This window comes from Pelobates fuscus, chromosome 4, assembly GCF_036172605.1.
Source record: "Pelobates fuscus isolate aPelFus1 chromosome 4, aPelFus1.pri, whole genome shotgun sequence".
NCBI lineage: Eukaryota > Metazoa > Chordata > Amphibia > Anura > Pelobatidae > Pelobates > Pelobates fuscus.
Window position 1 is genome coordinate 177365548 of NC_086320.1, and position 12414 is coordinate 177377961.

The 12414-nt window shown below is 37.3% G+C and overlaps 1 protein-coding gene across 4 annotated transcripts in view; it reads right to left on the bottom strand.

Annotated features, from left to right (window-relative positions):
* Window positions 1–1261: 1261 nt before the first annotated feature.
* ZCCHC2 (zinc finger CCHC-type containing 2) overlaps window positions 1262–12414 on the bottom strand; it is an 85635-nt gene continuing 74482 nt past the window's right edge. Inside the window, exons 12-14 of one of the 4 annotated variants that reach the window (XM_063451812.1) lie at window positions 7734–7862; window positions 3751–5223; window positions 1262–3017 (exon numbers count right to left, since the gene is read on the bottom strand). In XM_063451812.1, coding sequence (XP_063307882.1) covers window positions 2992–3017; window positions 3751–5223; window positions 7734–7862 — 1628 coding nt within the window. In that variant the 3' untranslated portion in view covers window positions 1262–2991. Of the gene's footprint in view, window positions 5224–7733; window positions 7863–12414 lie in introns of all 4 variants that reach the window. The other 3 variants (XM_063451810.1, XM_063451813.1, XM_063451814.1) reach the window with 3 other exon arrangements.

Consider the following 12414-nt stretch of genomic DNA (forward strand, 5'->3'; position numbering starts at 1 on the left):
CAGTTAAGTAACCGAACTGGAAGTATATATAAATAAATGATTGTTTAGTTCGTATGAACGAAAAGCGGATATTTGCACGAACAGGGTTTGGCAGTTTAGACCGCACGGGGGACCCACTGAAGCTAAGTATAGTGTGCATTTGCCTAATTTCGCACGAATAGAAGTAGTGCATGAACAGGTAAGTATGTGAGGGGTGAACAGAATATTGCACGGATTGCTAAATGAACGAACGGGCAAGTATATATGTACATAGTTCGTTCGTATGAATGAACAGTATACCAGAATTTAACAAAATTGCACCAGAGTTTACCCGAACAAAGGTCGGCAGTTTTGACCGTACGAAGGACCCACGAAGCATAAGTATAGCCGGCGTTCATCTAATTTAGACGCACGAATGCGGAAGTGCACAAACAGGTAATGTATAAGTAAAAAGGGAGCCTACCCCTACGTTTTTAGGCCCAAACGGAGGGAAATATAGGCGAAAGCTATTTCCCTCACAAGCTTACGTGAGCGTGCCGGTCTCGTGACCGGAAGCCAAATACCGCAACTTGGGAGAAGCCGGGTGGCAGGGCTGCAGAACGGACGGAGGATTCAGCTGGACAACTCTGCTGCTGGAGACTGGAGCTGTTTGGCGGGAAGCTTGGACCGAAAGTGCTGGTTGCTATGGAGATACAAAAATAAACTTTACCGGCAGAGGTGAGTAGGGGACTTTCTCCTCCCATAAATTCAGGCATAATGGCCTTGTTAGCTTTAATTTGCTGGTTCTAAACAACCCTGACAATCCTAATACAATGGTAGTTCTTAGCAACCATGTCTAGCACTCAAGCACTATAGAATATTGTTATTCTTCTCAGACACTGGCATATCTGATACAGCCATGTATTCAGTGACAAAGGATGCAGAGTGCTTGGATAGGCATATACCAGATCAGCTATGTATTGTGGGCCTTTTCCGCTCATCCAGCTAGCCACAGGCATATTGTGTTTACATAGAACAGCACGGCATAGCTAATTTCTCCTCTTTTTAGAATTTACTGTACAGACATACAATGCACCTTTTTTTTATTCCGCTTTCGACACACATAATTATGATGCCAAATTCAACTTCTTATTTTGGTTTACTTTTAGCTATATTTGAAAGCATTTACAAATTGTAGAAAATTAAAAGACAAATGACTGAATACAAACCCTTCACAAACAGCATTCATAAACTACTATTGACATAAAAAGAAGACATGTCAGACAGATTATGGTTTCCTGTTTTTATTATTTTTTTATTGCTGTTAATTCAAGGAAATAAGTTTGCATAAAATTGAAATTCTTTTCTAGAAATATAAGTAACCTTTTTTTCCAGTAGATAATTAAAATATCAAAGTATATGGTAAACATACAAATGAAGCAAAGGTAACCCCTCGGCTTACAGTACAGTATCTGAATCCTCATTTTAACCTGCATTTTAGACATGTCTGGCTGATAGATCATACCAATGAGGTTTCATGGTCTACCTTTCCCATAAACAGCTTAACTGCTTTTTAAACCATTCAATTATGTCCAAAAATAATCAAATAAAATATTTTATTCTTAAATTAAAGCTTTGTATAAACTATATTTATATTTTGCACCAACACTTTAACTGCCTCATAGCTTCTCAAAATGTAGCATAAAATATTTAAAGGAAAATAGTTTCAACTAATTTTTTTTTTTTCGTTCTTCAAGTTTTAGAAATCATGAAGTGGCTTTTATAGATGGAAGCCTTTTCCTCCTTACAATACACCACGGATCTGAGATATATATATATATAAATAAATACATATAAATATATATTTGTATAGATAACCGGTCGTTATTTGTGTTGTACTGCCATATTTGGCTTCCTGTGAGACAGAACATAGTACTGATGAAGCCAAAAGCATTAAACAGACTGGAATATCCCATAGAGGGAATTAAGGAATGCATGGGGGAAGGGCATTGTACAGTGCTGGTAACCCACTGCTGTTTGAACACATGATAAAGATATATATACGATTATCTCCCGATAACATCAGTGCACAAAAAAAAATAAAAAAAATTATAATAATAAACTGTTATCTGGAAGAAAGACTTAGTGCATGTTGGTTGGCTATTTAAGATATCTTAAATAAAATCTGAACAGCAGCATTAAACCTTTGACATTACACGGATACATTTTAACAAACAAAACATTCACATTATGTAGCACACTCAGTGGTAGATTGTTAAAGGTTGAAAATAAATTCCGTTTCTCGACACACTGGGCAGAATGTGGGAGAAACTGTACTAAATACTGTTAGAATCTAAAGTGGAAAATATCTTGTACTGTTGAGAATCTATATACAAACTTGTTGCCAAAATTACATTTCTTTTTAGCCACAGACAACAAAGATCGGCTTCCACTCCATTAATAAAAGCCTGTCTTTCAAAAAGGTCGCTCAATTCAGAGTTTCTTAAAGTATAAGAAATAAATATTTGGAACAGACTAAAAAAAAAAGCTGAGTGAGGAGTTCATAGTTTTACAAGCATAGGCTTGACAAAGTAGGGAAAAAAATAAATAAAAAAAATGAATTTGTATTTGCCAGGTTTTGCCCTTCTGGCATTTAAATCTGATTCTCAAACTAACTAAAAGGTACATATTTCATTCAACATTTCAACACAGATTCCTTCCTCCTCCCCGCCCCCCACTCTAGAACCATGCATTTTGCATGAATTAACACCAAGATCAAATGTTCTCAGGGCGGTTCAAGTTGCTGTTGCAGAGTTAGGCTGAAGAGGAACCTGTAAGATTAACACGATGCAGTATACCGAACTTCATATTTGCTTGTAGAGTGCGTCCAAGAAAGTAGCACTGGGAATCCAACAACTTTAATTTGTTTATTTCCGTGTAAGGCTGCGTCCAAATAATGCACAGAATCATTAATGTATAATGTTCAATTCAGGATTTACATTTAATGGCACAGTACTGCGTTTCTTTTCTCCATTAAACTGGTGGCAAACGATTATCTCCTATAAACAGCATCAAAAAGGTAAACTGAAACTTCCACACCGTAAACTGTACAGGTAGACATTGTCATTTATTATATTTTTTTGTGAACTGGTGTCAGTCAGCAGAATCCAAGGTATCATGGGAGGGGGAAAGGGGAGATGCATACCTCAGCCTGAAAAATCCTAGAACAGGAAAAAGAACTGCTAAGTCAATGCTTATAACGGAAACAGATCACGTATAAATTATAAATCGGGACAAAAAAAAGGAAAACAAGAGAGGCACTTTTGTTAACTCGGAATTCAAGCCCCAGGTTTTGTTATTCAGCCAAATCTGGATTTTTATTTTCAATGTATGATTTTTATATATTTTTTTGCAAGTTATGTTGGGATAATTATTTTTTTTGCCCCTTTTGTTTTCATTTGGCCACTCAAGGCTAACACTAAGTACCCTCTTCTCAACAAATATAACAGATACCGACAAGGTGTTACTGAGGCACACAGTTATGAAATGATCAGGTACAAAAAGGATTAAAAACATAAGGAAATGTATAAGCTATTTGCACACCCACCCTCCCTATTGTCTTAGCATGGCTCTCACAATCAGTGGTGAGGAAATTCCATAAAAGAACACGGCACTATTGTAGACAGTCAAAGAAAGAAAATACTCATTCACACATACATCTAAGTCACGAACATGGAGAAGGGAAATACTAGCACATTTAGAAACAAGTCCTTTGGGTACTATCACGATTACCTTGCTGATTGGCATCCATAGAGGGCTGTTTACACTCCTGTGCAAAATGCCCAGCTAACCCACAGTTGGAGCAAAACACATTCCCATTTTTCTTAGGCCCTGATGCATTGGAGTTGGCTACTACATTAGGTGCTGCTGTGTACATTGGATAGAATCTTGGAAAATTTGTTATCTGCTGCATGCCATAATTAGCCTGTCCCCCAAGCACAGGGTCATGCATTAGTCCATTTGTGTAGGGTGTTTGTAGGAAGAAGGGAATCTGTGTCCCATTACTTTGATGTGCTTGGTTGAGGTAGGTGCCATTGCAAATTGAGGGCAATTGAAAGAATGGTGGAACTCTGTACACCTGTCCAGGCATGTGGTTGGCATAATAGTAACTTCCCATAGGTGGTACTCCACTGTTTGCACATCCGCATCGGCGACCACATGAGCCACATGTGCCAGGAGCCATCTGTTGAGGTGGTATGAGGGTGCCATTTGTGCTGGTATTGCCAACAGCAGCACTGATAAAGGAAGTGCTGTCACTCTGTGCAGTACTGTGAGTCAATGCAGGGCTTGGACTTGGTGCTGGTCCAGGTGTGTGGGTAGGAACAGCAGGTGGAATTCCAGCCTGTACCTGTCCCATGACAACATTGGCAGGCTGAGAAGAAGCAGCGGTGACAGCAGCATTTAGCACATTGGTATTTTGGGTGGGCAACACACCAGATGCAAGAGTTGCCCCTGACAAAGGATAAGGTACAGATGGTGGTGCTGGGGACAGGTTAGTGGCTGGGAGAACCAATTTTAGGTTAACAGATGGAGGCATGGCTCCAGCATTTCCATCTAAATGAGGCACTACCTGATTAAGGCCTACTATTTGTGAAACCGGTTTAGATATAGGGTCTGATACCGTTACAGGAGATGCTTGAAATCCCCCAGGACTATGAATGGGAATGAAGCCAGGGTTGGTAGAGCCTAGATTCAAGCCAGTCTGTGTGGATCCATTCACTGTACTGGTTTCCAACTGCCCCTGAGAAGGCATTTTCAGCCTGTGAACCGGTAAATGCAAAGAATTGCTTGGCTGACAGTTACGTGAAAGGAAGGATGATGGGCCATGCTGAGAGGAAGCCAGTAGGTCCACACGCTTTTCTGAATCCCCTATGGCTGAAGGAACTTGTGACACCACAAGAGAGCACTGGTGACATGTTTCCCTTGCAGGAGACATTGTAACTGGACTAACTGGTGTGCCAAGTGCCTTCATAGCAGTGGGTATAGTGGGTGAAATGACAGCTTCCAGCTTCTCGGCACCATTTTGCATCAAGCAGTGTATGAAGGGAATGTGAGGATACTTGGAGTTCACGGAGTCATCCAAAAGGCTTTCATTGCGAATACCAAGCTGTGCTGATAGTTTGGCAGCGGATGTATTGACAGTACCAAAAGCTGTGAAACTTGGAACTCTGTTTTTTGTGGAATCCTCAGAGTTACTGTCTGTATCTAGAAATGACACAATCAAAATCATATTAGAAAATGCACTCAAAAAAATTTAAGACAAATATAGCAGATTCCTTTGGACAGGAAATTTTACAAACAGTATAAATAATAAAATTAAAATTTCAACTCAACATGTCAAAATTAGCAAACTGATTTATAAAACCAGCTAAATTTTGAACTGGCTCATTAACAACCAGGTGAATATATGGTATATATAACAAATTATACTTCCTTGCCTTTTGGCTGCTGGGTATTTAATGTATCCAAGGTTAAACACACCATCACGCACATCTGATAACTAAAATGTACTATAGGAGACATTGCACACAGTTATTTAGATAATTGTCACAGATACTGTAATTTTACAGCTGACTGGGGACCATCATTTGTTTTTCCTCATATCAATATTTTCTAGTCTATGACCAAGATTTGACAACAGGCTGTATGTTGAATGGCTGAATCAAGCATCCAATAAAAACGCCAAGTTCAAATAAAGCTGATGTCTTTTCCTGGAGCTGTTATTGTCTATTTTATTTTACAAGTTAGAGAGTAAAAACTAACATACTGTACAAGCAGAATTGCTAGCAAATGTATAGCTTAAAACAAAAAATAAACCCTTCCATCACCCGTTAATTATTGCAGAGATGTTTAGGCAGAGAAATAAGCAACAGTAGAATGGTTTACTAGCTCTCCGTCACAGCAACTACAATGGTGCGCAGCGGCTGCTGTGACTATTCTTATTGTGATTGCCCGTCACACTTTTCCAGAGAAGTAAAGGAATGCTGTAACATATGTCACTTGGTTCAGACACCAACATAATACACTTGTAAGGAAGTCAGCATCATATTACAAAGCAAGGTCTATTTAAAAAATAAAAAAAAATTTAAGGAAGTTTTTTCACTTCCACGTCATAGGGACAAGCTCAGGCACATGCTGGGCCAGAGTGCACCTCTACTTTCCCGCCAACGAAAAAGCCCCTGAAAGTATGTGTTGGGAAAAGAGGGGTAGGCTTGCAAAGATTGCAGACAGATTTTTTTCCCTCAAACATCCACAAAGAAAAAGTAAAAAAAACTATTTGTAAATAAATACATACAAATACAATGTGGTTAAACTTTAAAAGACGATACACTAAACACATAATTAGGGGAATTAGTCAAAACCATTAAAGATCAGATTAATTTATATATGTGGACACATGCAAGCTATTCTAATTCTAAATCACGGTATCTAAAACTAGAATTAGACATGGAAACAAAAGAAATCTATAAAAGTGTTCTGTTTTTTTTCTATTTGCCAAACCCGATGTTCTCAGGATCATTAATAGAATCAAATATAAGGTGAATTTTAACATAATGGGCTGTTACAAAACAATCATTTTACACTGATAAGAAAATAGAATTAAGGTATAAGAAAAATATTAAGAGAACACTATAGTTTTAAGAATACAGAACTGTATTCCTACAATACCTACTTATATTGGAAGTTGTATCTGCCTCTCAATGGAGTAGTGAAAATCAAAATGTAAGTCTCACGCAACCTTGGGCAACCTACTGCCCTTGTTGGACTGCAACTGCCTCCTCCACCACAATTGATGGCAAAAATAGCTAGGAGAACTATGGCTACCAAAACCTAGGAGACTCAGATGTTTGTTTCCATAAAATTAAAAAGTAACAAAGAATTAATAGAGTACATGGAAGCAAAATAATTTTCAACAAAATAAGCACCCTGAGATACTTCAATAGGAAGGCAAATTCTGAGAGCAACATTGCACACACACCACTGAATTTTCAAGGGTTAACCACCGGTACAAGAAATATTCCACTGTGTAATAGGATTTCACACTGACCCACTGTTATCAGGGCAAAGTGTTTGATATTTGTACACTCTGCAAGCGCTGATCTAACACTACCTTGTATTTAAATGCTCCCCCCTCTAGGTGGTCAGTGCCACTCGACCACCCGGCCAGGGCCTTGATCAGAGCAACACAAAATAGATACGATAGGTGACAGAATAACTAAATGGGTTGTAGAGAAGATGTGCAACATGACAGACATAAATGTTGTTTTGCAGGCAGACCAGGATACAGAACCAAGGACATTTTTGAATCTCTTATTTTAGAACGCATACAAAACCATTATAACATTTTGTGTTGACAGTGGTAGGCAATGTAACATTTACATAGCAGACAGACCAGTATAACCACATGAAGAACGCAACTATATTAGTTGCTAGTAATATGATAGGAGGTTTCAGAAAAAGAATGCACTATTTGACTTGCATGTAGAACCTGTTTTTAACATGTCCGAAAAATTCTGGGCACATCATTAACAAACAGTAAAAAAATATATTTGAAGTGGAAGTGTTTCAATTTTAAATGTAGTACTCTTGAGACACATGAAATACTCCTGCATAGCTTTTTAAGAAGTCTTGTCTACTTGTTTTGACCATCCTAGAATAACATTAGAAAAGAACATTCCCCTGTTATTCCCACAAACTACCCCTTGAAAGCCAACCTCGATCTTTCTCTTCTTCACTTTCAAAGCTCTCTCTCCTGTCATGTCTGGGACTAGAGGGGGAACTGTAGCTCTCCGAAGAGGTTTCTCCACCTGTTTCATGCCCAGACCCAACCTCCAAAATGGGCTCTAGAAACAAGAAAGACAAACATGTTCTTTCAACCATTTATGTCTATCTATTGCTTAAACAAACCAAGCAAATAAAACTTTTGAGGTATCTTACCAGAAGAGGCATGTGAAGGGAAACTGCCATAATAACTATAATTTAAAAGATAAAGGCAGAAAACCATTTAAAGTTTTTCAGTAATAATGTTTTGCATGATTATGAACCCGATTGCATGATCTGGGTTATAATGATCCATTTATATTAAGATTACTGATTCATCAGAGTATATAACTGTTACAATGTGTACCCTGAGACTGCACCGCCTTGCTTAGTCTTTGTTTGGAAATAAAGTACTTTACCCAACAAGTGTGTGAGAATGCACAAGAATATCATTTTACATTGGTTCACTTACTATGTTAAGAACTACACTTTATGCATTTTCCATTAGTAAGGAGAAACAATTTTGCTGGCAACCATTTACTTATATACAGGCTGTATGTAACAGAGTGGGAGGTACCAAGACAACTCTAATCACTTATGATGTTGGTATTATCTATTATTTTGACCCCTGTTTGAAGACTCCGCAAATGTAAACACAGCGGTTTGCTGAATATTTAATCAGGAGGTTAGCACCCAAGTATGTCAGGAAGAGAAGCGTGTACTGCAGTATATGGAATATGCTGAAAGCCAAGACCCAGCATATAGGTATGCAACGACTATATGCTTGATTTGTAAATCCCCATTATAAAGAGGTCACTTTAACCCCTTAAGGACCAAACTTCTAAAATAAAAGGGAATCATGACATGTCACAATTGTCATGTGTCCTTAAGGGGTTAATAAAGGCGTTCTAGATCCTTACATGAATACTTAATACTCAAGTAAAAACTAACATAGCTTAATATGCTGGTTTAAAACAGACTAAAATTTATATATATACACACACACACACACACACAGATGTTTTAGTTGTGCAAATAAAAAAATAAAAATATATACCACCAAACATTTCACAATTTGTATGGGCAACCAATATAAACTAATGAAGAAATAAAAAAGCATTCATCAATTATAAGTAAATCTGATTTGCATCACAAAAGTCTAATTTGAATTATAAAGATGTAAAAGACTATTTTGATACCCTCACATTTTTATAGTTGCTCAAACTATGGCGTTTTGTAAAAGCGTTGTTTTGTTGATGAACATTATGGCAAATACATACTTCCCTTATCATATGCATTGTGCTTATTACACAATAATTTTATTAATCTAGTCTTGACAAAGACCATGCATGGCTAAATAATGTTAAATCCAGTTAAGACTACATAATAAAGTTATAGGCTTTGGCACTACTTCTGCTTATTTAAATTCAGTGAGAGTGGGGTTCCAGGACACAGCAACCATATCAGAAATCACTGAACCCAATACATTTATTTATCCCACAATTCAAAGTGTGAGTGGTCAAATGTACTTCTTTAAGGAAGGATTTCCATAAAAAAAAAAAAAAAAAAGGTTATACTGACATTGATAGGACCAACACTGTAGATCAAGATACAATAAGTAAAAGAATGAAAATATGATAGACAAATCAAAAGTATGCTTAGAAAGCACTGTCTGCATGCTTTCAAGAGGGAAGGGACAGGAAAGATAAGGAATTAAATTGTGTAAAAAAAAAATTTGTACACTTGTGCATAATTACAATTATTCATATAGCTCCAACGTATTTCACAGTGCAGTACAAAAAAGAAAAAAAAAGTCAAGCATTTAATTCTAACAAACAGGGGACAGTAGGTGAAGAACAAGCTTTCAATCTAAAGGAGTATAAAGGCATCTAAAGAAAACCATTGCAGTGGTTTAGAGATTAACACGGAGGCAAAGTTAAACACAAAAATATATCATTTGTTTATATATAAAAAAAATATATATTTTGTATTCATTTGGGTGCAATAAATGCCTTGAAGTTTTAAATTCACAACAGTTACAATTCTTAATTTTTAATAAGGGTAGTTATTATTAAAGACCACTGATGGATAACAAAATGAAACAAGTTTGTGGATTTCTGGGACTTGCAACTTGGTATTTAATAAGTAACAAATATATACCAGAAGGAGTGACACATGATAAAGCAGAATGCAGACAATGCTCAGACTAACATCCTAGCTGGCAGTCCGAGAGACTCCCAAGTGCAGCATTAATAGACCAGATCTGACATTGACTGGCTGCAGGATACCAGTGTTATTACGAAAGAAATCAGCCAGTCCCCACCAAAAAAAATAAAATAAAACCAAAACAAAGAGAAGATGCACATTTAATTTGTTTAAGAGAGGGCAAAAATATACAAAAACATATATACTCAAATATTAATATGAACACTAGGCTGAACAGATGGCTATCATAAATTGTCTAGTGACCTAGTTATGAGGTCTATCATGATTTGCCACATGTAATATATCTATATATACACACACATCTATGTACTTCATCATTAAATATTCTTTTGCATTAAAACAATATCTTTATAACCGCGATGACGGAAACCAGCATTCAGCAAAACGAGAAGAATGAATGAGAGAAATGATGTTCAGCTCTTCAATAGAGAAGGCTGTATCATCATTCACAGGGACATCTAGCTGCAGCGGGCCAACCCATTTTTTTTTTTTTTTAACCTATTAACAGTAAAATTAATTCTGGAGACCAGTCTCAGTGTCAGAAGTGGTCTGCACTGCACCGGGGAAGACAGCGCCACTAATGTGCACAGTTTAATGTGGACATTTGTCAACTGGATCCATAAGATAGGCTTGTTTCACTGCGTGAAATAGCATGGGGACTCCAATTTGGATTCTGACATGGAGATAAGACATTTTTGAAAAAAATAATGGTTGGTAATTGGGAAGGCACTTTAATAGCTAGGTGTGTGCTACTAGTTGTTAATAAGCGATTGTTTGCAAATAAGCATAGGCCTACCCAGGTGTTAAACATTCCTAGTGGGTGGTGCTTTTAGGAGTTATATAAGGGTTGTGGTCATTAGCTTGGCTAAAATGGCTTGGTTGCTGCTTCAAAGTGTGTGATTAGAGATATTCTGGAGATAAACTGGAGGTAATCTGAGGTATACAGGAGGACAAAAAATAAAGAAAAATTTAAGATTGGTTTGATATAAATTATTCACTTCATTAAAATGGCAGACTTAATTCAGTGTAATAGTTATGCATTTGTTTCACGTTCCACTTTTTGGAGATTTGTATGCTGTCTAATCTGTAGACAGTTCTCTATATTGAGGCAGGAGATTGTATTTTTGAAGTCTGAGTTTGTAAATTATCTTGTAAACAAACTCAGGCTGGAACTGTGGCAAAGCCACTGCCACAGAGACGTAGTAGGAATGGCAGATGGATTACTTTAGGATCTGGTAGACAGAGTTGTGGATAAAAGGCATATTGCACAGTCTGTTGCTCTACGTATTTAATTTTCAGCACTTTCAGAGTGTAATGGTCTTAAGGAGACAAGCTCGGGCACCAATTCTAGTGCTGTTATGTAGACAGGCTCAGGCACTGAGTGTAATGGTGTTGTGGAGACAGGCACAGAGTGTAGTGGTATTATGGAGACAGGCTTGCAGACTATGGTGAGGCCTAATAGAAAGCAGTTGTTTGGATATTCTATCATAAGAGGTGTGGAGCTGGACAATAGTGGTCTTGTGAGATCTTCCTGGAGCTACTGCTCACAGAGATAGGAGACTTGCTTGATTTAATGTTAAGCGAGCAAAGCAGGAAGGGGAATTGGATGTACTTGTCCATCTAGGGACAAATTACTATGCTTGCAATGAAGTTTCAGAGGTAAAAGGAGGTTTTTTTTAGTTTTTGCCAATGATATACGGCAGGTTGCTTCCACACTGTCATTCTCTGAAGTTCTGCCTGTGCATAACACTCAGAATGACAGGCGGATGGGTATTAGGGACTTTAACTTGTGGCTTGGTGAAGGTGTCGGGAGCAAGGATTTGGCTTTATTTCTCATGGTAGCTCTGTTTGGAATGGAAATAAACTGTACAAAAACATTGGTTTGCATCTTTCTCAAAAGGGAACAAATGTTCTCAGTGAGCAGTTCAGAAGTTTTGCTAGGATGTATTTAAACTAGGAGGAGGTTGGGGAGGGTAGGGGCGAAAATGGGTGATAAAACATCATTCCAATTGCCCCCCAAAACAAGAACAGAAGGTGCCTGTAGCAAGTGTGTTAAAAAATTATAAGCTTAGAGTCACGACTACAAATGCCTGCAGTTTAGGGAATAAGATCCATGAACGTCTGGCAATAATGGCAACTGATAATGTAGATTTAGTTGCTGTTACTGAGATGGTATGGTATATTTAGAAAAATTACTGGGACATAGCAATATCAGGGTACTCTTTATATACCCTGATAGTAGATAATTGTGTGTATGATATGATAATTGGAGATTGTTAAAAAGGTCTATACGATTTTTTTTTTTTTTTTCTGTTTTCGTTTTACATGTTCAATGCACATTAACCAAACGCCACCTATTGGAGGATATACACAATACAGTTGTATACATGTGCATAATATTATTTAATA